Genomic DNA, 27,482 nt, shown 5'->3' with positions numbered 1-27,482 from the left:
TGGAAGTCCGTTCCCGAACTTCCGCTTTTTGGCAAAACCATGACCTTAGTGAATCTGGCTCCTCCATTGATTCTGCTTGTCAGAAGGTGGCAAAAGGGGATCACATCACTCAATCAGAATAGAGCTGGAAGAGACCTTGGAGGTCTTCTAGCCCAGCCCCCTGCTCAAGCAGGAGACCCTATAGCTGGGATGGCGAACCTGTGGCACGTGTGTCACAGGTGGCATGCAGAGCCATTTGTCAGGGCACTCAACAATCATGTTACTAACTTAACTGCAGTGATTCACTTAATAACAGTGGCAAGAAACGTCATAAATGGGGCAAAACTCACATTTATTACTTAGCAACAGAATTTCTAGGCTGAAACTGTGGTTGTAAATTGAGGAGTACCTGTATTAAAAAAGACTACATGGGGTCCTTGACATATGATCATGACGGAGCCTGCCCATTATAGTCATAAGTGATAAAGGTTTCAAAATGGGCTGACTCCATTTTACAACTTTTTTTGCGATGACTGCTAAGAACTTCGTCATCAATGGTTCACTAAGGGCATGGTTTTGCCAAAACCTGGAAATGCTGGATTTTGGCAAAACTGACATAAAACACAATCACGTGGCTGGGGGATACAGAGCCATAAAAGCGGCCATATTGCCAAGCAGCCAAAATTCAGCCACATGACTGTGGCTTTACATTTGGCATCTATAATTACACATCAGTGGGGAAATAAAAGTAAGCCATTCTTGCTTGTATTCATCTCAGGAGTCGTCCTCCCGCCCCAAGATCTTATGACATATATGGCTGAAAACCTGTATTTTTGACCACTGATGTATATAAGCAAGGTTCAGAGGTCTGCCTAGGATTGGTTGACTGTTGGGTTTCCCGTGGCTGGTGATTCAAAATAGCATAGGAGACTTCATCCAGATGTTCTTCAGCATCAGAGCACTAGAAAGAAGAAAGGCTTAGAAGGCATACTTTCCTTACGTGTTGCAATACAAGCACATGAGGGGATGTAATGGTGGATGGGAATGAGCTTGCAAGGGGAAGAGATGCTGCCTAGGGAACGAGCAGATAAAAGGAGGGGGAGCCTGCAGATGAACAATGGGCCGAGAAAGAAGCTTAGAAAGGATCCATGCTAACTTCTCAGGTGGTTAAAAGAGACAGTGGGTGCTTTGTACTGAGATTTGCATGGCTGATTGCAGCCTCCCAAGTACTAAACGCCCTCTGAAAGCACAAATCTCCTGCCATCTCATTTTACCACCTGAGGAGTTATGGCAGATAGCAATAGCAATAGCACTTAGACTTAAATACAGCTTCACAGTACTTTACAGCCCTCTCTAAGTGGTTTACAGAGTCAGCATATTTTCCCCAACAATTTGGGTCCTCATTTTCCCCGCCTCAGAAGGATGGAAATCTGAGTCAAACTTGACTTCTCCAAATCCTTTCTAAGATCCTTTCTTTTCCTGTTGTTCAACTTCAGGCTGCTCACACTTTTACCTGATCATCCCCTGGACAGGAGTGGGAGTCTCTCAAAATAAAATAATTCAACTCCGCAGGCTTGCAAAATTTATGTCAGCCCTTTGAGGTGGACCAGTCTAGAAAACCAAAGTTATGAATACTACTACTACTACTTTTATTATAAGGTTACAATAACAGAATCGTGTAAGTCTCATTTGAGATGCCCCTGCCATCTTTGTGAAAACTAGGAAGGGTCAAATCTGAGACGTTTTCTCAAATTAGTCTTCTACCTTGGATTCAAGTTTCATTTATCTAACCACTTAGTTGTGGCTTTTCCTATTGTTCCTTGAGGTTATTCCTACCTCCCATTACATGCAGTGGTTCTTCAGCTATTCATAATCTACTCTCTACTAGAGGCAGAAGTTTGTAAATGTAAAAATCTTTGCCGTCTCTTAGTTCAACAATCTGTTCTGGCTACTTGTTTGCTAAAATCTCCGATCACTTCTTTTGACTTTTGTTCTCAGGTATCACCAAAAGGAGCACATGCTCTTTCATTCTCCTTCTAACAGAATGAAAGCACCTGATTTTACTTGCCTCTATCATATATTTCTTGTAAATAAATCTTCTTTCCGTTATCGTTTTAAAAACTCACTCCATTAATCAATGTTCAGGCAGTTCCTGTTCTTAAGAAGCTTTACATGCTTCTACACAATGCTTCTACTTCCAACTTTGAAGAGACCTAGTGAGCTCCCATTTTTTCATGGAATGGATTGATTTTAGCCTCAGAGAAATCGAACCAATTTTCTGGTTGCTCACTGGCACAGGACTGAACCTACACAGAATCCCCATTTTCCCCAGTGAAATAGTTTGCATGAGATAAAGAGAATTAATTCAGCCTCCAACAAGAATGGTCAGATCTACTCTTCTGTTAATTGAGTGGGTCATTTCTGGAGTTAGAGGATTCATATGTGCCAGTATGTCTACCCATTCACTCTCATGATGCCATTATGAATTTAATGCCACTGGTTTCATTATGTGGGGTGGTTGCTTAAATTCTAAATCACATATGCCCAACTATTTAAAAGCTTTTATGTGTCATTCTTCAAGCCAGACTCCCTAAAGCAAGACAAAAAGTAAATGGTTTAATAGTTAATGTTGAATGTTATCATCTTTTTTTCTTTTTACAATCCTGTAATTCCTTTTATCGGGCTGGAGTAAGAGTAACTGAATGGAGCTGAGCACTTACTGGCCAGATGCCCTTCCTGACGCCTATGTTGAGTTAGCAGTAGATATTTTCTCTTTGCACTCTGATAGAGGAACATCTGTCAATGCCTAGTATTGAACTCTCAACCTTCTGAGTGTCTTTATCTCTAGGCCATGTTGCTGCTTTTGTTGAATGTTATCAATTAATTAGAGTTAATTAATTACTCCCTATGCAACAATGGTCTCCTTAGATCAAATGAAAACTGACAATTTCAGAGGTAACTTTGGAAGAGGACTTGTCTATTCTAACATCTGTATCTGATGAAATAATTTGGACAAGAAAGGCAGAGTTATGAAAAAAAAAATCTTACCGGATTCATTGCTGGGTTTTGTTCATTGGTTTTGGAACCTGTGAATCAAAGACAGCCATGACATTTTTTGCCTAATTTGAATTTGATTAAAATAATAGCAGCTGATGCTTTCCAAAATATTCTACTCTTAAAATTCCTGTATGAATAAGTGTCTATCAGATGATTATACTAGAAAGGTTTTGTGCCAAGGTGGCCCCACTCTACCATTGTTAAGAGTCATGAAGACCTGAGCCTTTGGCATCATCACATTTGCCACAACTCTTTTATTTTTATCTTTTACTGATTTTATTCTTATTTCTTTCATTATTTTCAACCATTCAGAGTTGCTGAGAGTTGAATGGCATACAACTTTAATTTTTTTTTAAAAAAATATTCATTGCTTAAAAACCTACTGCAGTTTTTAAAATACAGCTGTTAAGATTTTCATATTATTCCAGTTTGAAAAGCTGGACTTTTCATATGAAATTTGCAGTTAAAACAAGTTCTACACATTTCCACTTTAGGTTTTTGCACTCCAAATTTGCAATTGATTTGATCTCGGAGGGGGTGCCGGACCTTGCAGGGATAACGGAGACCTGGCTGGGCCACGAGGGGGGTCTACCCCTCGTGGAAATGTGCCCACCGGGATACCGTGCATTCCATCAGCCGCGGGCCCTGGGTAGGGGTGGTGGGGTAGCGGTGATTATAAGGGAGGGTCTGGAGCCGAGAGAGTTCACTGTGCCACAGATATCCGGGTGTGAGTCTCTGTGCGTGAAGTGGGGCCAAGGGGGACAGTTGGGCTTGCTGATTGTATACTTGGCTCCTCGCTATGCATCAGCGGCCCTGCCAGAGCTCCTCGAGATGATCGCAGAGATGGCAGTTGAGACCCCCAAGCTACTGGTTATGGGGGATTTCAACCTGCCGTCGACAGGGGAATCATCCAAGGCGGCTCGGGAGTTCATGGCTTCCATGACAGCCATGGACCTGACCCAAATAATTCAGGGCCCCACACACGAGGGAGGCCACACGCTGGACCTTGTTTTTGTCTCTGGCCAGTGGAAGAGTGATCTGGGAATAGGGGATTTAGTCATTACACCCCTGTCATGGTCAGATCACTCACTTCTCCGGCTCGACTTCCCAGGCGCTAACCCCCATCGCAGGGAGGCGGAACCAGAATGTCCTAGATGGTTCCGCCCCAGGCGCCTGATGGATCCTGATAGGTTCCAGATGGAGCTTGGGCCACTTCCTGTAGCCCTGACCCGCTCCCGGATGGAGGACCTGGTGGCATGGAATAGTGTGGCTACCGGGGCCTTGGACCGGGTTGCGCCTTTGCGGCCTCTCCTGCGGCAGCAAGCCACTCTGGCCCCTTGGTTTACCGAGGAGCTAAGGGTGATGAAGCGCCACAAGAGACGCCTAGAGAGCAGATGGAGATCTTCACGCTCCGAATTGGACCGAACATAGGTAAGAGCCTATTTACGGACCTACCTTGTGGCATTAAGAGTGGCCAAGCGCCAATACTGTGCCGCTCTTATTGCATCTGCAGATAACCGCCCTGCCGCCCTGTTTCGGGTGACCCGCTCCCTCGTTTCGCAGAGGCCGCGGGAAGCCCCCTTGCAGGGTAGAGCAGAGGAATTTGGGGAATATCTGCAGGACAAAATCGCTCAAATCCGAAGCGAGTGGGTCCCCCCCAGTAGTCCAGAGGGGACATCGGTGGCGAGTCTTGAGGGACCATTCTGGGAGGAGTTTGACTCTGTTGCTGCCGATGATATGGACAGGTTACGTGGGCGACTGCGAGCCACTACATGTTTACTGGACCCGTGTCCCTCCTGGCTTATACTGGCATCCTGGGAGGTTACACGAGGCTGGCTACAGGAGCTAGTCAATGCTTCCTTGAGAGAGGGGTCCTTGCCGGCCGCCTTGAAAGAGGCGGTGGTGAGGCCCCTACTCAAGAAGCTTTCCCTGGATCCAGCTATGTTAACCAACTATCATCCTGTCTCCAACCTTTGCTTTTTGGCAAAGGTTGTAGAGAGTGTGGTGGCACAACAGTTCCCACGTCACCTGGAAGAAATTGATTATCTAGACCCGCGCCAGTCCGGTTTCCGGTCCGGTCACAGCACGGAGACGGCCTTGGTCGCGTTGGTGGATGATCTCTGGAGGGCCAGGGATGGGGGTTGTTCCTCCATCCTGGTCCTTTTAGATCTCTCAGCTGCTTTCGATACCATTGACCATGGTATCCTATTGCGTCATCTGGAGGGGCTGGGGGTGAGGGGCACCATCTTGCGGTGGTTCTCCTCCTACCTCTCCGGCCGGACGCAATACGTGTTGGCAGGGGAGCAGAGGTCGACCCCGAGGCCACTCACTTGCGGGGTGCCACAGGGGTCGGTCCTCTCGCCCCTCCTGTTCAACACGTATATGAAGCCGCTGGGTGAGATCATTCGTGGTTTTGGGGTTGAGTACCATCTGTACGCTGATGATACTCAGCTGTACGTCTCCACCCCGAACCACCCCAACGAGGCCGTCGAAGTGATGTCCCGGTGCCTGGAGGCCGTACGGGTCTGGATGGGAAGCAACAGACTCAGGCTCAACCCCACTAAGACAGAATGGCTGTGGCTACCGGCACCCCGGTTCAACCAGTGAGTTCCATCACTGGCCATCGGGGGCGAACAACTGGCCCGTGGAGTGGGCGCGCAATTTGGGCGTCCTCCTGGATGCCCAGCTGTCGATGGATGACCATGTGACAGCCGTGGCAAGGGGGGCGTTCCACCAGGTTCGCCTGGTGCACCAGTTGCGTCCCCTATTGGACCGGGACGCCCTTCACACAGTCACACACGCGCTGGTGACGTCCCGTCTGGACTATTGCAATGCTCTCTACATGGGGCTTCCCTTGAGATGCACCCGAAGGCTGCAGCTGGTCCAGAATGCGGCCGCGCGGGCAATCATGGGAGGTACTAGGTACTCCCATATAACACCTCTCCTGTGCGGGCTGCACTGGCTGCCTGTGGCTTTTCGGGTGCATTTCAAGGTGCTGACTATCATCTTCAAAGCACTCCATGGCACAGGACCTAGCTATCTGTGGGATCGCATCCTACCCCACACATCCCTGCGACCAATCCGCTCTCACAGAGAGGGACTCCTCCGGGTGCTGTCCACTAGGCAATGCCAGCGGGCGACGCCCAGGAGTAGGGCCTTCTCTGTGATGGGCCCGACCCTCTGGAATAACCTCCCCCCTGACATCAGAACAACCACTGATCTCCGCTCCTTCTGCAAGAAACTTAAGACCCACCTGTTCCACTTAGCTGGCCTGGCCTAACCGTAGTTTTAATCTTCAATCCTCTGGCCGGTATTTTAAATTTTCGTGGTAGATTTTTTAGGCTGTTTTTAAATTTTTAATTCTATTGTACAGGCTTTGTATTTAATTTATTTTTAAGGGGTATTTAATATTTTCTACTATGTATGTGGTTTTTTAGTTGTCTGTACACCGCCCCGAGTCCCTTCGGGGAGAGGGGGCGGTCTATAAATTCAATAAAATAAATAAAATAAAATAAATTTCCTGTCTGGTTAGATTTGCTTGTGACACTTTGTTAACATTAGACATTAGATTATGTCTGTGTTGATTTAAAAGGTTGAAATTTTATCTTGTGCTTCTGATTTATTGCTCAGTTTTCTTAATTTTGCATTTTTGTTTTATCAGATGGCTTCCTTTGCTTTTCAGTGTTTGGTGTAAACCATTGTAAACAATTTTAAAAACATGTTCATCTGTTGAATTGTAATGGCTATAATGCATTTCTTCATTTTTTAAAGCCAGACTATGTTCAGTTTTTTTTTTTTTACTTAATTCAAGGAGTATATTAAGGAGATGTATAAGCTTTCCCCTTGGATTATAAAAGAAAATCTTCCTGGGCCAATTACCATGGTTTCCAGATTTTATCGCCTATTGCTAGCAAGCTTGAAGCTTCTTTTTTAAATCACCAGGTCCTGAGAGCTCAGAAGGCAAAGAAGATGACAGCATGTGCAGACAATGGCGCTGAGGCCATCTTTAAGGAGTTCGAGGATGTCTTCGGCACCAGTCTGGGTAAGTATGTGGGGACTCCAATTTCCTTTAGTTTGGACCCCAACATAGCCCCAATAAGGCTAAAACCCAGGAGAGTAACATTTGCTCTCCGCCCCAAAATTGACAGGGAAATTAACAAGCTCGTAGGCCAGGGAATCCTAGAGCCAGTCGATCACATACGCTGGGAGACCCCTATAATGACACCTGTCAAATCTGACGGGTCTGTCTGCATCTGCATGGACTACAAGTGCACAATAAATAAAGCGCTACAACAAAGTGCCTTTATTGTACAGCACCTCCTTCATTCATTAGGCCCCGGAAAATTGTTTGCTTAATTGGACATGGCACAGGCATACCAACAATTGCCTATAGATGGCTCTATGGCAGAAGCCCAAACCATTGTGATGCACAGGCGTGCATTCAAATGTCACCGCCTGCAATTCAGAGTTAGTATTGCCCCTGGACTGTTCCAAAGCATCATGGAACGGCTTTTGCAGGGGATTCCAGGAGTCTTCCCCTATTTCGACGACATCTTAGTATCGACTGCAAACGAGGCACAACTTTTAAAACATGTACAAACAGTTTTGGCTCGAATTTGAGACATAGGCCTCCGTCTCAAAAAAAAAAAAAAAAAAAAAGCCAAATTAACGTGCCAAGGGTTGAATTCTTAGGGTATCTAATGACGGTTCTGGGATTCACCCGACCACACAAAAAATCAAAGCAATTCAGGACGCCCCCACACCTCGCAATCAAACCGAGCTGCAGGCGTTCCTCAGGCTCCTTAATTTCTACAGCGTCTTTCTGAAACAGAAAGCCACCGTTGCTGAGCCCTTACATCGTCTCCTGGTTAAGAATGCGAAGTGGTTCTGGGGCAAAGCCGAGGCTGATGCATTTGCCATGGTAAAATGACTCCTGTCGGCGGATTCCTTCCTAGTACAGTACAGTCAGACCCTACCATTGGTGCTGACCTGCGATGCTTCCCCGTTTGGCGTCGGCACTGTCCTCAGCCAATGCATGCCCAACGGAACTGAAGCCCCTATTGCATTTTACTCCAGGACCTTCTCTGCTGCAGAGCGGAACTACAGCCAGCTGGACCGTGAGGCTTTGGCTGCAGTGGCCAGAGTAAAGAGGTTCCATGAGTATCTATATGGTGGGACTTCAAACTGGTTACACCCCACAAGCCGTTGTTGAGTTTACTGGCTGGGGACCGACCTACCCCAGTGTCATTATCACCCTGCATGACCAGATGGACCATCTTCCTAACTGCCTACTCCTACTGTCTCATCCACTGACCAGGCTCCACTTTGGGGCACACTGACGCTCTCAGCCATTGCCCGCTGCCTGAGCTGCTCACTAACCCTACCCCCGAGATGCCAGTCCTCCTCATTGACTGCTTGGAGACTGGGCCTGTCTCGTCCAGTGATGTTGCCTGTCACTCTGCAAAGGACTCCACCATCAAGCAAATTTTGAACTGGGTGTGGATGGGGTGGCCAAGGGACCTGTTGGGGCTGATTTCAAAATGTATTTTGCCAAACGTGATGAGTTATCAGTTGTAAATGGCTGTCTACTGTGGGGGGACCAGGTTGTTGTTCCACCCAAACTGTGCATTGCAATATTAGAGGCTTTACACGTACAGCATCCTGGAATTGTCAGGATAAAGTCTTTGGCTAGGAGTTACGTGTGGTGGCCTAACATGGACAGGGAGATCAAAGAATGGGTGGCTACCTGCACACCAGCCAGGAGTCCAGACCAGCTCCCCCAGAGGCACCCACTAAGGAATGGGAGCGACCTCAAGCACCATGATTGTGGACGCCTACTCGAAATGGTTAGAGGTAGTCCTGATGACCTCCACTATGGCAGAAGCAGTCATGAAGGTGCTATTGAGGCTTTTCTCCACGCATGGCCTGCCGGACATCTTGGTCTCTGACAACGGGCCCCAATTCACGACCATGCAATTTGAGACCTTCTTTGCAGCTCAGGGAATCAGGCATGCCCTGGTCGCACCGTTCCATCCGGCCTCCAATGGTCAGGAGGAGAGATTGGTGGGATCTGCAAAAGAGGCCCTATCTAGGATGGGCCCGGGAGATTGGCAAACATGGGTTGAGCACTATTTGCTAATTCAGCACATCACACCCAGTGCCACTACAGGGAGAAGCCCCTCTGGGCTTCTCATGGGTCGCTGGCTAAGGTCCCACTTAGACCGGGTACACCCCAATTATTCTGCCTCATCACGCCCAGACTCCACAAGCAAGATTCGGACTTTTAGTGTAGGGGATTCGGTATACACCCACAACTATGCTGGGGGAACTCTGTGGATTCCTGCCATAGTGATAGGCATCACTGGCCCTCCTAGAGCTCGAGGATGGTAGGAATTGGAGAAGGCATATTGACCAACTCCGTGGCCGCCTCTCCAACTCCACTCTTAGACAACCAGAGGTAACTCTTGCATGAGTTAGCCAAAGTTCTACCCAAACAGAGCAAACACTCACTCCTTCCACGGCCAGCTCAAGCCCAAGGGTACTGGGAAACCTATCTGGTTTTGTTGCAGGCCTGCAGCGAGCTCCGAGCGAACCGGCTCTAGAAGCTCCAGCTGCAGCTTGTGAAAGGTTCCAGGAGCTTCCATCAAGCGGAGCTGCGGAGCAAACAGGTCCATCCGACCTGTCCAAGGAAACCCCTCCTATTGAATTGCACAGGTGAGGCAGAGCTACCCAAAAGCCCGCCTACTTGTGTGACTACGTAACTAGTAGGATTGTTCCATCCAAGAGGGGAGGGGTGTTAGATACTTGCTCTAACTACAGTGGTTTCCACCACTGCCGGAACAGAGGTTTAATCCTACTGGTCGAAGGGTCTGACAGCTCCCTATAAAAGGGCTGCTGTCAGACTCAACCTTTGCTGGATTGTTCTCACTTGTTATACTTAATAAAGAGCTGTTGTTACCATTAAGCCTGTGTGTGCCTATCCATTACCCAATCTAACAGTAACCATGTTTATTACAAGATCATCTCCACTTACTTTTTCTCCTTTTCCTGTACAGTGCCACAGCCAGCAGCAACACGACAATCAGGAAAGCGCTCACCCCGATGCCTGCCCATAAGTATGGGATAAGAGCTGTAAAGGCAAAACACTTGCATTATACTGATGCTCCTCTAGATGTCCTTCTCAACACTCATGTAGGATTTCCTAGAAGTTTCTCCTCACCCTTCTAGAGATGACACAGGTTGAAACTAGTGCCGTTTGAATGCAAACTATATGCCCCAAAATAGACTTATGATCTTTTCACACCTTCTGCTGACAGTGGGGAAGAAAAGCTACTATGATTCTTAAGTCAGTGTGTTTGCTTGTCTCAATGGAGCCCTTTTCCCACACTGCTTCTTGTCCATAGCTCCTGGTTCTCAATCTATTCCATGCTTCCCCCTTTTACACACATATATGCACAGACATAAATTCCCTGTGTCATCATTTTACATCACGAGGAGGACCTAGACTTAAGCAACCACATGAGTCAAACCCATTGAGTAAGTCTTTCCATATCCCTTTCACCATATAAGCACTACAAATATCTAAGGATGCTTTTCTGGAAAGATTTGTTTATTACTGTTAGTCCTCTGACCCCTTGCTTAATTGACAGACACAAATATATTCTTTCTTTTGTCTTCTTTTTTTATTTAGCTTTCTGAAAGTAAAAAAAAAAGGATTTTCATCCATGTTTTGCAGGGGCAAACCTGTTTGCTTAGGGGGGAATTGCCTATCCGGTAGCCCTTTAGATATACTAGATACCCCTCCCCCCCAATCTTCAGGTAACATGTTTGAAAGCTAATAGGTTAGGCAATGTCGAATGAGGGAATGTTGCCTTTTTCAAGTTTTTGTGCCTATATTTCACTTCCCACCACCTTTACTTCAAACTGCCATGCTGTCTCTGAGTTTCTATAACAGATTTTAAAACAATGGCTAGTATGTATTAACATAACGCTTCCACAATGTTTATCAGATGCAATAACCAATTTTGTAAAATTAAAACAAAACATTTTTCTTGTTAGCAGTTCTGTATCTTACAAGCACGGCAAACCAAGTCACCATGTCCTGGCTTGACTTTATAGGCAAATGTACATATGATATGTTCTCATTAATGGATAAATTAGGGTGGGAAACTTGATGCTATTTAGATATAACTGAAATAAACTCTTGAGCATCGTTTCTCACAGACACATCAGCTGTGGCTTCTGCGTGGTGATTCAGCAACATCTTTCCCTTAACAGAGATGATTTTGACAAACAAACCCTCTTGGGCAGTTCAGTAGGAGGGATTTTAAAATGGAGGGAAGAGGAGAAAATCCTTTATTATAAGCATTTTTAAATAAAGTAACTGACACAGGGAAAGCTAATGGAGGACAAAGAGGACATACACAATTGATTAAGGTAGATTTGAAGATGCCTTGAAGGACACATCTTCATGACATAGGTTTGCTCATACATCCATAGCCAAGGATGCTTTAGATTTACCTCATTCAGTGTTGAAGTAGTATTTTCATCTTGCTACATGCCACTTTTGTAGCAACTGTAGTGACGGTGATGAAGCAAGGACTGAGACCTTCTGAGCTCCTAAGAGTCATTTTTGGCTTCATGAACACCTCCCTCTTTTCTTCCAATTAGTTCTGATTTCTCTCTTATGTCCATTTGCTACAAAGCGAAGGTTGGAGACCGGACGATAGTTGGCTAAAGAAGCTGGGTCCAGGGAAGGCTTCTTAAGGAGGGGGCTCACCACCGCCTCCTTCAAGGCTGTGGGAAAGAACCCCTCTCTCAATGAAGCATTGGTAATCGCCTGGAGCCAGCCTCGTGTCACCTACCAGGAAGCTGAAATTAACCAAGAGGGACACGGGTCCAGCACACAACTGGCAGCACCGAGTCTCCCCATAATCCTGTCCATGCCCTCGGGGGTCACAGGGTCAAACTCATCCCAGATTGTCTCCACAAGATTCATCCCCGTCGGCTCGCCCGAATCTACCCAGTCAGAGTCCAAGCCTGTCCGGATCTGAGCGATTTTATCCTGCAGATACTGAACAAATTCTTCAGCCCTACCCTGCAAGGGGTCTTCCCCAGTTCCTTGGTTAAGTAAGGAGTGGGTCACCCTAAACAGGGCAGCTGGGCAGTTATCTGCAGACGCGATAAGAGCGGAAAAATGTTGCCATTTTGCCGCTATTATCGCCACTAAGTAGGATTTAATATGAATTCTTACTAGTGTTCGATCAGATTCGGACCGGCTGGCCTCCAGCCACTCTCTAGGCATCTTTTCTGGCATTTCATCTCCCGGAGCTCCTCGGTAAACCAGGGAGCCACCCGGAATCGACACCGGGTCAGAGGCCGCAAAGGCACAATGCGATCCAAGGCCCCAGTGGCCGCCCTATCCCAGGCTTCCACTAGGGCTTCGGTCGAGTTGTGAGCAAGGGATTCAGGAAAAGTCCCAAGCTCCATCAGGAACCTTTCAGGGTCCATCAGGTGCCGCCTCCCTGCGGTGAGGGGTAGCAGGGAGTTGAATAGAAATATCCCCTAAATCTAGATCATTCATCCACTGCCCAGAGACAAAAATCAGGTTGAGCGTGTGTCCCCCATTATGGGTGGGGTCTTGAATTAACTGAGTTAGGTCCATAGCCGTCATGGAAGCCATGAACTTCTGAGCTGACTAGGATGTCTCACCAATGGAAGGCAGATTGAAATGCCCCAGGACTATAAGCCTGGGGAAATCAACTGCCAATCCAGCTAACACATCTAGCAGCTCCGGCAGGATCGATGAAACATAGCAGGGAGACAGGTACGTAGCAAAAAGGCCCACCTGAGCTCCAAAGCCCCACTTCACAAAAAGAGACTCACACCTGCCTATCTGAGACACAGTGACCTCCTGAGGTCTGAGACTTTCCCTAATAACCACCGCCACCCCCACCCCCGCGCCTGCCCTGGGCTCTTGGCTGGTGAAACGCCCGGAAGCCTGGTCGGCATAGTTCGCTAAGGAGAACACCCCCCTCATGGCCCAGCCAGGTCTCCATAATGCACGCCAGGTCCTCTCTACCCTCTTGTATGAGGTCGTAAATGAGGGAAGCTTTATGTACCACGGACCTGGCATTAAGGGACACCAGCCGGAGACCAGGGTCGTGTAATCCCGAGCACCCAGGGGTGCGAGAAGCGATGAGGGTCAGAACACACGATCGCTCTTAAACAGCAAACCTGCGTCCTCCGAACATAATTGGGCACATAGAGCCAGTCCCGGTATCTCAAAAGCTCATCGTCAAAGGTCCACGGGGAAGCCGGTCCTACCTCTGCCCTCCGTTGCTCTACCCATTCATCGCCCCACTGCACATCCCATATCAGAGACCGTAAGTCCATGGGCTTGTGAACTGTAGCAAAGGATTTGACGGGTAGAAAGGTCCAAGGTGGAAGTGAGTCTGTAGGGTCAGAGTACTCCGGTTTTCTAAACAGGGCACCCGCCCTTTGGTTGTTCGCACTAGGAATGTAAGTCACTTTGAAGTTGAATCGGGCAAAGAACAGAGACCACCGGATCTGGCGTTGGTTCAACTTGCGCGCCGTTGTCAGAAACTCTACATTTCTATGATCCATCCAGACCTCGACTTGATGCCTGGCCCCCTCCAGGTGATGCCTCCAGGCCTCAAATGCCACCTTGATAGCCAACAACTCCTTCATCCAGATGGTGTAATTGTGCTTGGAAGGATTGAGTTTCCGTAAGTAATAAGTGCAAGAGAAAAGGGTACCATCAGGGGCATGAGCCTGCAGTAACACCGCATGCACCGCAATGTCAGACGCATCCGCCTCCACCACAAAAGGGCGATGGGGATCAGGGTGCTTCAGGATTGGCTCCTTCGTAAAAGCGTGCTTCAGGGCCACAAACGCCTGTTGCTCCATGGGTCCCCAGTGAAACAGCACTTTCTTTTGCAGGAGCTGAGTGAGGGGCGCAGTCAAGAAAGCAAAGCTGGGGATGAAGGTCCAGTAATAGTTGGCAAACCCGAGGAGTCTCTGAACATCCTTCATACGTCAAGGAAGTTGCCAACTGCGCAACACCTCCACCTTGCCCGGCTCCATCGCAATTCCCTAAGGGGAGATACGGTGCCCCAGGAACTTGATGGTAGTCTGCCAGAACTGACACTTCTCCAGCTTTGTGAACAAACGATGCTCTCAGAGTTGTTGCAAGACCAGGTGCAAATGTATTTGATGATCCTTCCAGAACGTCGAGTAGATCAAGATGTTGTCCAGGTAAATGACGACAAACTGATCCAAAATATCCCGGAAGATGTCATTCATGAAGTGTTGGAAGACTGCCGGGGCATTGGTCAACCCAAACAGCATGACTGTGTACTCGAAATGTCCGTACCAGGTGCCAAAGGCTGTCTTCCATTCCTCCCCCGCCCTGACTCGGACCAGGTTATAAGCCCCACGGAAGTCCAGTTTTGTGAACATCGTCACCTCCCGGAGCCGCTCCAAAGTCTCCCTCAGATCGGGCTCTACCCATTTCCTGACATGTTGTTCCGGAATTGAGGAATAGATCCCAGACCTCACAGCCTCCCTACCCTTTTTGGGACAAACCAAAGCCAAGTGTCCAGGATCCCCACAGTAGAAACACAACCCCCCTGCACACCGTCTGTTCAAGCGGGGTTTGGCGGCACCCAACTCCATGGGCTCCTCCCATGCAACTGTAGTCTCCTGAGGGACTGGCACCCTGCTGATCTCCAGGGGTGCGCAGTGGGGCCCCCGTCTTTGCAACCGGGCGTCTATCCGGAGGTACAAGTGGACCAACGCATTGAACGTCGGTGGCCTGTCCATCCGCACCAGCTCATCCTGCAGGTCATCTGACAGCCCATCCTGAAAAGTGTCCATGAGGGCTGGCTCGATTCCAAGCTGAGTCCTGACTAAGCAGCCAGAATTCGCTGACATAATCCTGCAAGGAGCCACGGCCCTGCTGCAGTGACTTGAGTAGTCTGGTGGCTGTTTCCCCCTTAATGGGATCCTCAAACATCAGCCGGAGATGGTCACAAAAGCCCTGGAAATCATCCAGCAGAGGGCTAGGCTGAGATAGCAACGGGGTAGCCCAACGAGCTGCTGTGCCTGAAAGCAAACGAATAATAAATAACACCTTAGCCCAGTCGGTGGGAAAGTCCTCGGCTCTTGAGCTGATAAACAGCTGGCATTGTCCCAAGAACGCTGTAAACATTGCTTGTTTGCCATCAAACTTGTCTGGCACAGCCACTGGACATTTCCTCTGTGGCTGGAGGGGGGGGGGGGGTTAGCAGGCTCCTGGAGCTGAGCTACTTGCCCAGCCAGCAAAGCCAACTGTTGTGCCAATTGGGCATTCTCAGCATGTAGTTGCTCCATTGTAGCTTAATGGAGCTTTGTTTGGGGCAGGATTCAATCTGTTCTCTTCGTACACCAAAGCACTCCAAGACAAGAATTACTGCTAGATGATTTATTCACAGTAAATTAACACACTGACTAGACCTTGGCAGCAATCCAGACTTCCAAGATAAGAAACAGGTGAGAGCTTCTCCAGCATTGATAATTAAGTTGAATCCTGCAACCAGCCTCCAGGAAGTCACTCCTTTTATACAATCTTGAGAGGAGCCTAATTGCAACCACTTGGGTCCAATTATCTTCTGTATCTGTGTAGTTGTTCTCTACGTCTATCAGCCCTTTGTTTCCGGGCATCCAGGACCAACTCCCTTGTCTCCTCCCTACTACTCCAAGGCATGATGTCAGGAGCACACTTCCTTTGGGTTTCACCACTGCTCCATGCCTCAGGCACCTCCTGGTAGCTAACCAGCCTCTCTGATCCCTGCTCGGAGTCGGAACCCTATCCAGGGTCCTCCACATCTTCCAGAGCCGACTCATCAGGCCCCTCACTGGTTGCATCCGGAGGGCTTCCGGGGGGGCAGGGAGGCTGTTTTTGCCCTCCCCAGGCTCCTATAAAGCCTCTGGAGCCTGGGGAGAGTGAAAAAAGCATGTAAAAATGGGGGGGGGAAGCGCTTGTAGTACGTGCATGTGCACTGGGGGGATCGCACATTGCATTATGGGTGCGGCACGCCCCCACATTATCCCCCTGCGCTCCCCCCCACTTATGGCAACCGAGCCAAAAAAGGTTCGGCATCGCTGGTATAGGGTGTTCTGCCTAGTCAGGGGGTTGGACTAGAAGACCTCCAAGGTCCCTTCCAACTCTGCTATTGTATTGTATTAAACACAATTAGAAAAAAATGTGTGATTGAAAATCAATTTTTTGTTTGAAGGTTGCCCACAGGAAATTGTAAGGGGGTGAAATGGTTATTGAAGAGATATTTTCTCCATGTGCTATTTGGGAAGTGAGCATCTTTTGACTTGAGGAACCATAATGGTGGCTATTTTGAGAAGAAGAAAGCTCTCAAGGCAGTCATCATGGTCCTTGTGCAAAGCATACTTCTGCTTTTCCAGACATGCTCACTTGTGGCTGAACATCCAGTCTCTACCTCTGGAAAGTCCTCCACCAGGGATTTCTGAGTGGAGGGATTATACAATCATTAAAAAAAAACCATATGTCTCATTGATTGGAGGCAAGAAATTGGAAACCATGTTAGTTTTGGTCTATATCCTCAAAATCCAACTCAGACCAGGTCTGAGCAATTTTCTCTCTCTTTATCACAATTCTCAGAGCATCCTTGAAGAACCACTCCACAAAGGAGTGGTTCAAGATCTGTGTTCTTAGTCCCAAGGATAATTAACCAAAGTTAAACCTAACTATGCTTAGTAGGTTGCAGCTGCTAAGTTTTTCATTGGTTCAACAGGTTATGTCAATGGAGTCTGGAGAAAAACAGTCCCCTTTCTTATTTATGAAGGGCAAAAATCAGCTCCTGGGACTCTATGGGGGGATTCCCACCTGGACCACTGGACCCTCTAGGCATCGATGTCGTGGTGGGATTCATCATCTCAGTATCTAAAAACAATCAGGATTCAAGAAAGAAATTCATTTATTTCTCTGGATTTCAACAATATTTCTTGTGAAATCTCTTAGCAAATACACACTTGCAATACATCTTCATTTACTGGCAAAGAAAAGAGAACCCCCCCCCCCATAAAACAATGAGGATGGAAGCCCAGCACCACTCTACACAAAACATATGACCCCCCCTCCAATGAACAACAACAGTGAGTTAACCTAACCCGCCACCAGCTGTTTTCCAACAAGAGAGGCTCGTTCTGCTCTGGGCACACTGCCATACCATGGGAATCGACCTCAAGCTGGTCACATGATCAACTTCAGAGGACAAGCAGAGCCCACCACTAAAGGTCCTTGCAGGTCCTCTCTTGACCAAGTCCCTTCTCCTCTCCTCTCTCGGCATAAAGCAATACTCACATTGCTAATAATCCCGCCTCTTCTGTGTTTCCAATTTCAGCAACTGCTGTCAAGGGATAACTTTAAAATATTATCACCCAAATTTTATGCTCATTTCCTGATCTTTGGCTAAACAATGTCAGCAGTTGCTGTCAATGGATAAGATTATCATCCAAATCTTATGCTTAACCTCAACAATCACTGCAAAACATCACCATTGGAGCAATATACTTCAGTGTTTACAATTGTTATAATCTGGTGATGGGACACCTCAAAAGTGCAGATAAGCCTCTGGTCAATATTGCAATATGTGTCTATTCACCCTTCTGTCTCTCTATCTCTTCTCATTCTTCTGAACATTAATTTTATTTTTACAACCTACTAAAACAAGAACGATCTGTCTCTTCTTGCCTCTCCGTCAGCCTTAATGTCAATCTTTCTCTCACCCTGTCTCCCTTGAAACATTCAATGGTCCCAAGACAGATATTTGCCTATCAAGGGTCTCCGACTGGCCTAATGTTTACCAATCTATATGATTGGTACTAAAATTTCTGCCTCAATCTGAGATCTTCCAGAAATTCAGTCCAACTCAGATGGGCAAATGGAGAATAGGAATGACTTACCTCTCAAAGGGAACTCCAATGGATCACTTGGCACTGACCAGACAAAGGGATTGCTTGCATGGTGGTACTGACAGGTATAATTTTCTGTTTCTTTCAGCCTTTCCCAACAGAGATAAAATTTCACTCTCTTTTCCCTTCGCTCTGCAGCCTGGTAACGAAACGGCTGTCCTGAGTTCATAAGAGCAAAGGTCAGACTAAATTCTGGCCCCTTGCACCTTATGGAGAAGAATGGAAGATTTGTATCTAAAACCTCGATGAAAGGCCTGGTCAGGCTGGGATCTAGAAGGAAGAAAGATTCAGTGAAACCTCAGAGATCCTTGCAGGCAAATATCTCCTGCTTCATTCAGCCACAAATAACATCTCTCCCTTTTCAGTTTTTTGGCAGTAAAAGGATCATCTTCTCCATTCTCAGTACTTTAAAAAAATATTTATAAGAAAACCTATTTATTTCTTCCCCATTCTATTATTCTACGCAAGGCCCAAGCACCCAAATTTCCCTTATCTCACATTCTGACTCTTCAAAGTGATATACTAAACAATGTTCGCTTACAGAGAATGGCATCTGTGAAAGCAAAATGATAAGGTGACCAACTTTTTTACAATGAAAAGGAGGACAAAACACATTCTATTGTCCAAAATGCTAAGGTGACCAACTTTTTTACAATGAAAAGGAGGACAAATAAATTGGAAAAAATATATCGTAAATAAAAGAAATATTTTATCCATTGCAACAATAATACACTAAAATATGATATATGCATAATAAAAACATTTGCAACATTTTATATTGTAATTATGCTTACATGCCTGTTAATTATTATTTAAATGAGTACTTTTCCATTTAATTAATATTTTTTGTCAATGTATCATCTTCTAACAATATACTGGAAATATCTGAACAAGAAATATCCTTCATATTGAATTTTACGGCAAGTGCTGCAGCTAGAGTATCAACATTCAATCTCGATTTCTTACTTGTCGAAAAATCATTGGCAATTGAAAAAAACTCTTTCAACTGCTGCATTAGTTCCAGGGCAGCACAACGTAAATTGAACAAGTATAAATAAATGTTCACATGGAATATGTTCATTTTTGAAATGGCTGAAAATATCCACCCATCTTTTATCAATTTCAACATGTTGATTTTCCCATTGTATTAATTTTTCAGAATTTAAATATACATTCAGTCTTCTAATTTCTTCAAAGAGACAATTGTCGTCTATTTTAATGTCTAGCATTTCTTTAGATAAAAATTCAACACAAGATTCAATATCTGTTCAATATACTTGCGATGAAGTAAAAAAACACCATTAAAAACTGTTTAATAAAATACGTCATATAACGCGCAACAGATTAGCCTTCAAATATCAAAAAGGAGGACATGTAGGAGGACACTTTTTGAGGGAGGACAGAACTTACAAAAGAAGGACTGTCCTCCCTAAAGGAGGACGGTTGGTCACCTTAAAAATGATATCAAAATGAAGTTATAGGTGCCATGATGTAAGTGCGCAAATGGCTGCATTGTTTTATGAGGTCAACAACATCTGATGCAAAGATGTAAGTGACCACATTTCTATTTTGCCATCCTCATGCACATGTAGACACACTTTATCCAACCCAGTGGGTGTCCAAGCATAAATGCGGATTTGGCATTTCAAGGACTGCGAAAGAACCTAAGTCACATCAGGGCAAGAAAATGAACCAATTTTAACCTGGATCACATTACACAGAAGGAAAATCTCTTGCAAAAATGGCTGGATATTTTAATTGAAGCAACTTGGCTTTCCATTCAGGTATTACAAGCCTCCTCCTGTATCAGGGTTCTGAGTGGTATACATAATGCTCCCTCTTCCTTCCCTTTCCCAATAACCCTGTGAGATATGTTGGTTGATAGAAACTTTTCTTTTGGGTTTAATGGGGAAAAGACTTGGAATTTTTTTTGAGGGGGGGTGAGCTTTGATATTATATATGTTGATGGCAGCAATATTACTTTATGTGCACAAATGGAAGGACCCTTCAATCCCCACAATGGATGAATGGTTTCAAAAGCTAATGGAGTTAACAGGGATGGATAAACTTGGCTGCTTTGATTAAAGGAAAAAACACAATTACCTTTGTTTCTACTTGGAAACCGTTTCTGGGCTTTGTGCTCGAGGTGGGAGGAAAAATGAAAATTTGACTTTGGGATTTACTGATTAGATTGGTTTGTTGTTATAGAAATGGCTGATTTATACTATTATGTAAAAGTAAAAAAAGTTGAGGTTTGATGTTACTGTCTTATTCTACTACACCAAAAGGAGTCGAATGTCAATGCCTTTTCTTTCTTTCCCCCTTCTGTTCTACACTTTTCCCTTTTCCCTCCCCCATTTTTCCTATTATTTGCTTTTGTATTTTTCCAAAATTATCCTATGAGCTTCTCTGGCAAGGAAAGGAAATATTTGGCTAAAATTGTGAAAAATTGCAAAATTGTGAAACTCTTTGTAGTGTCAGTTGTGTGAAAATCAAACAATTACTGAGCAGACATCACCTGTTAGGTTGAGATAGATTTTACCACTGAATAATGAGCATGACAATCTATCCAGGCAAGATCTGCAGCTGTACATGCCCTCCTCTGATTTGCGAACATTGGAGAAGAAAAATGCAGCCTGATTGTATACAGCCTGCTTAGTTTCTACAGTTTCCCCTCCATCACTTGAGCTTGTATATTTGGTGAGATAGAATTCTCCATGAAAATCATCCTGGCTCTTGCAGAAGATGGTGACATCTTCTCCCAAAGCAACCATCCCACTGAAGTTGGTAGATATCAAAGGTGTGGGAAGAGTTTGACCTGAACAAGACAAATAATAATAATTATTATTGATCAAATGCGGAAGATGGAGCATCTGTTTATCCTCAGAAATTGAACAACTAAACGCAAAATCAGGACTCTTTCTGTGTTTGGAAGCATATTTTTCTTTATGAAGAGTGGCCAGTTCTTTTTGGAAGAAATGATTTCCATCAGGAGCACTTAACCAGAGAATAGACCTGCAATAATATCCATTTTGTTGCTATATATTACCGTTACTGCATATCACCAACCTCTAGTTTATTCAATATTTTATATTTAACATTTTCTAGTTCTGCTTGTGTATTTATTATGTATTCTATTTATTATTTATTCTAGGACATTATACATAGATTGCAACATCCAGAGGCTTTTAAAAAAAAAAATAACCTATGCCAGTGATGGCTAACCTTTTTGCTGTTGCGTGCTGAAAGCACTCGCCTGCTTGCCCATGCACCCGCAACCAGAATGCAATGTGTGCTCTGCCCCCTGTGCATGCACACGCAATTCCCCCTAAATACACCCACCCTCCATGCGCAACCCCCTGTGCATGTGCACATGACTCCCTGTGCTCTTCTTCCTCCATGCATGCGCCCTGTCCCCCTCGCCCATTTTTGACTTCCAGGTTGGTGCAGGAGACTTTCCTGGCCCAAAATGGGGTACAGGGGGACCTTGTGCAGCACCCCACACTCTGTTTTGGCTTCCAGGTTGGTGCAAGTGACTTTCCAGGCCCAAAACAGGGCACGGAGGGATGGCCTCCTGCACCAACCTAAAAGCCAAAATGGGGCACGGGAGAGGGGGCGTACGTCCCCATGCCCCCAGACCCCATTTTGGGTCTGGAAGTCCTCCTGCACCAACCTGGAAGCCAAAACGGGGCACAGGAGTGCTGCACAAAGCCCCAAAATGTGATGCAAGCAGCCTCTCACGCATGCGCCCTGCCCCCATACATTCATGGCAGAGACCCAAAGATCAGCTGGCCAGTGGGAGGCGCACTTGCATGCATGGTGGAGCTGGGCTGGGGCGACGGCTGGCGTGCCTACAGAGGGGGCTCTGCATGCCACCTGTTGGACACATGCCATAGGTTCGCCATCACGGACCTATGCCCAACTTCTTTTTTTAAAATATTATTTTTTTAATTTTTAATTTTCAAAACAAACACAACACATCCTTCTTTACATACTGTAGAAAGTGAATCAGTTAGTTACAAAAAGGCTTTCGTGCATCTCTTCCACAGTGAACAAACATAATTCATATTAACTCAAGTATTTTAACTCAGATATTTATACATGTTACCATCATCATACCTCCATTTTCATTTGACTATAATTGTTTAAACGTCCTTCATCATAAAATATACCAAGATTTAATACATAACCACATACTGGCGTTTCATTTACTATTTCTAAAACCCTCCAATAACGCTGAATCCTTATGTCCTATTCTAACTAAACATCCATAATATTTAATAACAAAGTTTTCTAATCCTCCTTTCCAAATCACTGTTTACAATTTACATCCAGTTCCCTTATGGTGTACCCACACCTGTATATACGTTGTTATCATTATCCCTCCTTTATTTAACTATATCCTGCATCATAACATTTTCCCCCTAATAATCAAGACTTAACTGTATCTAACAGTTCTTTTTTTAATTAACCTTTATAATAATAATAATAATATATTTATTTCTTAGCCGCACCCTCTCCCGAAGGACTCGGGGCGGCGTACAACAGAACATACGAAATAAATATGTAAACAAAACAAACATATAGCAAAGACATACACTGAAACATACACAAGGAGGAGGTCGATTGATAAAAACAATTAAAATACAGAATATAAAACCCCTAGAAATTAAATATAATTAAAATACCCAGTTAAAAAACCCGTCAGGAGCGATATGGTTAGATCAAAGTTGAGCCAGGCCAGCTGCTTGGAATAGGTGGGTCTTAGAATAGGTATATAATCCAAAAGGATTTCTAATCTTCCTTTCATGGGTACTTTAAATGTACCACTTTTCACTTTTTCAGGATCTAATCAACTCCATCTCATCACAATTCCTTCTATTTCTTCCCTTCCTCTCAATGGAACATGTTTGCTTATCCTTCTTTTTTCCGTTTGTGATTTCATCCTCATTCTTTGTCAATCTTACAGTAAAACCCCAGGGTGCGTCATACTGTGCTCAGTGTGATCATTGTAAAAGAATTAGGACTTGTTTGTTGTTGCCCCCTCCAACATCAACATTTGCTATTTTGTCTTATTTTGACATTCATTCTTCAGAGCAAGCCATATGCTTAGTTTCTCCCGGGACCTATACCTCATAAAAGTTCTGTATCCATTGCCGTAGAATTCTGAAGAACAAAATTATACTTGTTGAAAGAACAGTAATTCAGTTTCAGATTACAAAGGAAAAGGAACAGAGTATAATAGAACGGAAAATATTTAATAGGGATTTTGAATTGGGGGGGGGGGGAGAAAATTTAGGACTTTAGTTTGTTGTCAGGATCTTGTGAGCATATAGGGCAGCAATGGCGAACCTTTTTTGGCTCGCGTGCCACAAGTGGGGGGAGCACGGGGGGTCGTGTGCGGGTGTGCCGCATCCATAACCCCCCCATTTTTACATGCTTTTTTTGCCCTCCCCAGGCTCTAGAGGCTTTATAGGAGTCTGGGGAGGGCGAAAAGAGCCTCCCCCGCCCCCCCCCCCCGGAGGCCCTCCGGAGGCTTCAGGGACCGTCCGGAGGCTTCCCTGAAGCCTTCGGAGCACTTAAAACGACCCTCCGAGCAACCTGGAAGTCACTTCCGGTTTGCTCGGAGGGTGGTTTTAAGCGTTCCAAAGGCTTCAGGGAAGCCTCCGGACGGTCCCTGAAGCCTCCGGGGGGGGGAGCTCTTTTCACCCTCCCCAGGCTCTTATAAAGCCTCTGGAGCCTGGGGAAGGTGAAAAATAGCTTTTAAAAAGGTGAACTCAGGTGGCCAGCGCGTGCATGCGCGCTGGCCAGCTGACAGGGCAGCGCCTCGCGTGCCCTGAGAAATGGCTCCGCGTGCCACTTGTGGCACGCGTGCCATAGGTTCGCCATCACTGATATAGGGAAAACTAGATAAGTTTAATTGTGCAAGGGAGTCATTTTATCATTAAAATACCCTATGTTTTACAGAGGCAGCAGAGATGCTGGAAATAAGCATTGTTTCTTGTTAGTGAGTGAAAAAAACATTGTTAGGGTTAGGTGCCAATTACTTTGTGCAATTATCTTAGTCCAGTGTTTCTTAAACTTTTTTCCTTCAGGGCCTCTTCCCACTTTTGAAAATTTATGGACCCCAAAGAGCTTTTATTTCTATGGGTTACATTCACTGATATTTACCACATAAAAATTAAAATTGATGTATTTGCTGCCAGTACCACTTCTAACAATTGTTTGATGGGAATGTTTGATGTTTTATTTTTCAACATAGGCAAATCATTTCATGGACCCTTGAAGGGCTGTTGTGTGATTTCTCCACAGTCCTGAGACTAGTGGTGGGATTCAGCCAGTTCGCACCACTTCGGAGAACCGGTTGTTAACATTCTGAGCAGTTTGGTGAACTGGTTGTTGGAAGAAATCATTAGGGCAGAGAACTGGTTGTAAAATTATTTGAATCCCACCACTGCCTGCCTGGGTTGAATTTTGCCTGCCTCTAGTCAATTTCACTGTGTCTTTGTTAACGATGAGCAATCATTATTTATTTATAAGCATATGGCATATCATATATGGCCTAGCAAAATACATTTTAACATTAGATTGGTGTTCAAATGCATATGTCTAGAAGTGCAACATCAATTATAGTGAAAAAAAATAATCAGACACTGGACCAGTAAATGTCCTCAGCTTACTGCTGGTCATGATGTGAACTACAGCAGGGGTCTCCAACCCCTGGGCTGAGGAATCAGTACCAGGCCAAAAGCATGCAGGACACTATTCCCTCTCCCCCGCCCCGGGCTGGTCCACGAAACCGAAAAGGTTGGGGAACTGATCTACAGTTTGACTTTGGACCCTGCAATCATATTGATGGCGGGATACTCTGCCTCATTTACACAGAGATTCTCATAGACATCATGTAAGCTGTGAATCCTATTCAGAATTGTTCATTCCTGATGTGGTAGTTCAAATCCTGGCACCTTTTTTGTGGGGTCATTTATATCAGCAAGGAAAGGATTACCATATTTTTTGGAGTATAAGACGCTCCAAAGTATAAGATGCACCTAGCTTTTGGGGAGGAAAACAAGAAAAAAAATCTGCCTCCAGGAATTTGCCTCCTTGAAGCACAAAACAAATAGCCTGTTTCAGTTTCAGTTTAGCCTGATTAGCACAAGAAAAAAAATCTCCCTCTGCCTCCCAGCAATTTGCCTCCTTGTAGCAAACAGTGTTTCAGTTTCAATTTCAATATAGCCTGATTAGCACAAGCAGCTGATTGTCGATTGGATCGGCCTCCCGATCATCAGCTGTTTCAGGCTACAGGGATTGCCATTGCCTATTGCCGCCTCTATGTGCTCTGTTTTCAGCTTCTGCACACCCCTTTTTCAGCCTCTGCGTGCTCCATTTTCCTTTCGTTCTGGGTGGCAGGGATCAGAAAAGATGGAAAATGGGGCACACAGAGGCTAAAAATAGGGTGGGTAGAGGCAGCAATAGGCAATGACAATCCATGCAGCCTGAAACAGCTGATGGTCGGGAGTCCAATCCAACTGACAGTCAGCTGCTTGTGCTTATCAAGCTGAGCTGAAACTAAAACAAGCTGTTTGCTGTTTGCTGCAAGGAGGCAAATTGCTGGGAGGCAAAGACCGAAGGGTGGGGGCCGGTGAGTGGGTGGGTCTACATTCGGTGTATAAGATGCACCCAAATTTTCATCCTCTTTGGGGGCGGGCAAGTGCATCTTATACTCTGAAAAATATGATATATGGGAGTGAGAGTTGTTTAGAGGCAGGAACAGTTTTGGGGGGATCTGAGAGAATTATGTAAAGTGGGGAATTGAACTTGATCCTGCCATGTCTCCATGTTCAGGGCAAGAAGACCTGGAAATAAACTTTCTTTCTACTTCAGCTATAACACTTTTTACCAATATACACATAATTTTCTACTTGGTATAATTTTTCATCATCACTTGCAGTTTGTCACTCTATTTACCTTGTCAAATACATCCTGCCTGGTCTTTGGTACATTAATTTCCAGATTAATACTCTTTGTTTTATGAGGCATTATTTCAAATATTCACTGCAAATCGTTCATATTGTCATCATTTGCAAACTGCACACAGAAAGCTATACACAAAACACCAAAAGTGCAGCAAAGATACATACAAACATCATCACAACTTCTTTTGAATAGGTTCTCTCCAAATTATGCTGACACAGAAGGACCCTGATGCATACATATGCCTATAGCTCAGTTTGAATGTCTGACAATTTAATTAAATAAACAGAGATCCCAAACTGTGGTGCTGGCAATAAATTATTGCATATACCATGGACAGTCAGAGTACTAGCAGAGAGGTTTTAAATAATATAAAACCAGAAACATCACTAGAAGCTAAAGTCATAAGGCCATGTCTGATTTACCTTGGCCATGTCATGCATGCAAATTCATTGGGGAAGTCAATGATTCTAGGAATGGTTAGAGAAGCAAGAAGGGGCAAGTAAAGTTCACACTGGCTTATTAACATCAAATCTGATACAAAGTTAAACATCCCATAATTAAAAGAAGCTGTACTTGACAGGGTAGCATTGAAACCATTTGCCTATAAAATTGCCAAGAGTCGGACATGACTAAATGGTTAAAAGAGCAATACTGAGATCCATATGTGGACACATGTTTAACCAAGTTAAAGTAGCTTGAGCTGACACAATACACTACAGTACAAAAGACAAAAGAAAAATTAAAAGTAGCTGAACTTAGTGCATAGTAAAGATGCAATCACCAACTTTAATGGGAGCAATTAAGAATTTTGTGCCAATTCAGTCATTCAATCATGACCCACCCAGAGTCACTCAACAGTGAAATGTGAAACATATAAATCTAATAAATAAACACATTTCCAAGAAAGACTGAGAAAGTTGTTCTCCCCAAGAATCTGAAAAGCAAGGGATTCCTCCCAAACTTTACTGCAAAAGAGACTTTTGAAATAAATACCTTGAAGACCCTTATGGTCAACTCCACATCAGTGGAAATGTCTGCTTGTTGGAGGGCTTACATTATGCCTCTGTCTAAGCTCAAGTCCTCCAAGTATAAACAATTATTTAACAGTTATTTCAGATGGTCCATAGGCATCCAGAAAATCAGCCCCTAGAACCTCCCAGCATTTGGGGAAAAAGATGTAAAAAACGTCCACCGTATTGACTCACCTCTAGAAATCCAACACTGTCTGGACAACCACCATCCTGGAAAGAAGATCAGGCCATTAGAGGCACAGCAACCAAGAAATAGGAAGTAATCTTAGGTTCCCTCCCCCCCACATCAAACAGCATATATGATTCTCTTTCACTTCCATATCAGATACCAACCAAAGAAGAAGATGTTGAGGGATAGCTTCATCTTCAAAGTTCCCTCAGCCCTATAGCCAGGATAGTCTTCTCAGCTTTTCTTATGTGCAGAAAATG

At 45.0% G+C, this 27,482-nt stretch overlaps 1 protein-coding gene and 1 long non-coding RNA gene across 2 annotated transcripts; both read right to left on the bottom strand.

Annotated features, from left to right (window-relative positions):
- Positions 1 to 317: 317 nt before the first annotated feature.
- LOC309401663 (uncharacterized protein) lies at positions 318 to 18,152 on the bottom strand. Its single transcript, XM_081970776.1, has 5 exons — positions 18,037 to 18,152; positions 16,958 to 17,014; positions 10,070 to 10,165; positions 3,028 to 3,065; positions 318 to 940 (listed from the first exon to the last, which is right to left on the bottom strand). The coding sequence occupies exons 2-5, from the start codon at positions 17,004 to 17,006 to the stop codon at positions 782 to 784; spliced, it is 342 nt and encodes a 113-aa protein (XP_081826902.1). The 5' UTR covers positions 17,007 to 17,014; positions 18,037 to 18,152; the 3' UTR covers positions 318 to 781.
- Positions 18,153 to 27,482, bottom strand: LOC309401665. The gene is made up of 4 exons (XR_014176778.1): positions 27,387 to 27,482; positions 27,228 to 27,263; positions 20,564 to 20,863; positions 18,153 to 18,315 (listed from the first exon to the last, which is right to left on the bottom strand). It is a non-coding gene; the product is annotated as an uncharacterized lncRNA (long non-coding RNA).

This window comes from Natrix helvetica (genome assembly GCF_964273705.1).
Source record: "Natrix helvetica genome assembly, chromosome: Z".
Lineage (NCBI taxonomy): Eukaryota > Metazoa > Chordata > Lepidosauria > Squamata > Natricidae > Natrix > Natrix helvetica.
The sequence above is the reverse complement of the archived record's forward strand: the minus strand, read 5'-3'. Positions and strand labels throughout refer to the sequence as shown.

Bases quoted from the DNA above. Each gene is read 5' to 3' on its own strand.
- LOC309401663 (XM_081970776.1), bottom strand. From the start codon at position 17,006: ATGATGAATCCCACCACGACATCGATGCCTAGAGGGTCCAGTGGTCCA. The intron at 10,166-16,957 runs GTGGGAATCCCC...TTGCCTTTACAG, and splicing joins TAGAGGGTCCAGTGGTCCAG to CTCTTATCCCATACTTATGG. The intron at 3,066-10,069 runs GTAAGTGGAGAT...TTTGATTCACAG, and splicing joins GTACAGGAAAAGGAGAAAAA to GTTCCAAAACCAATGAACAA.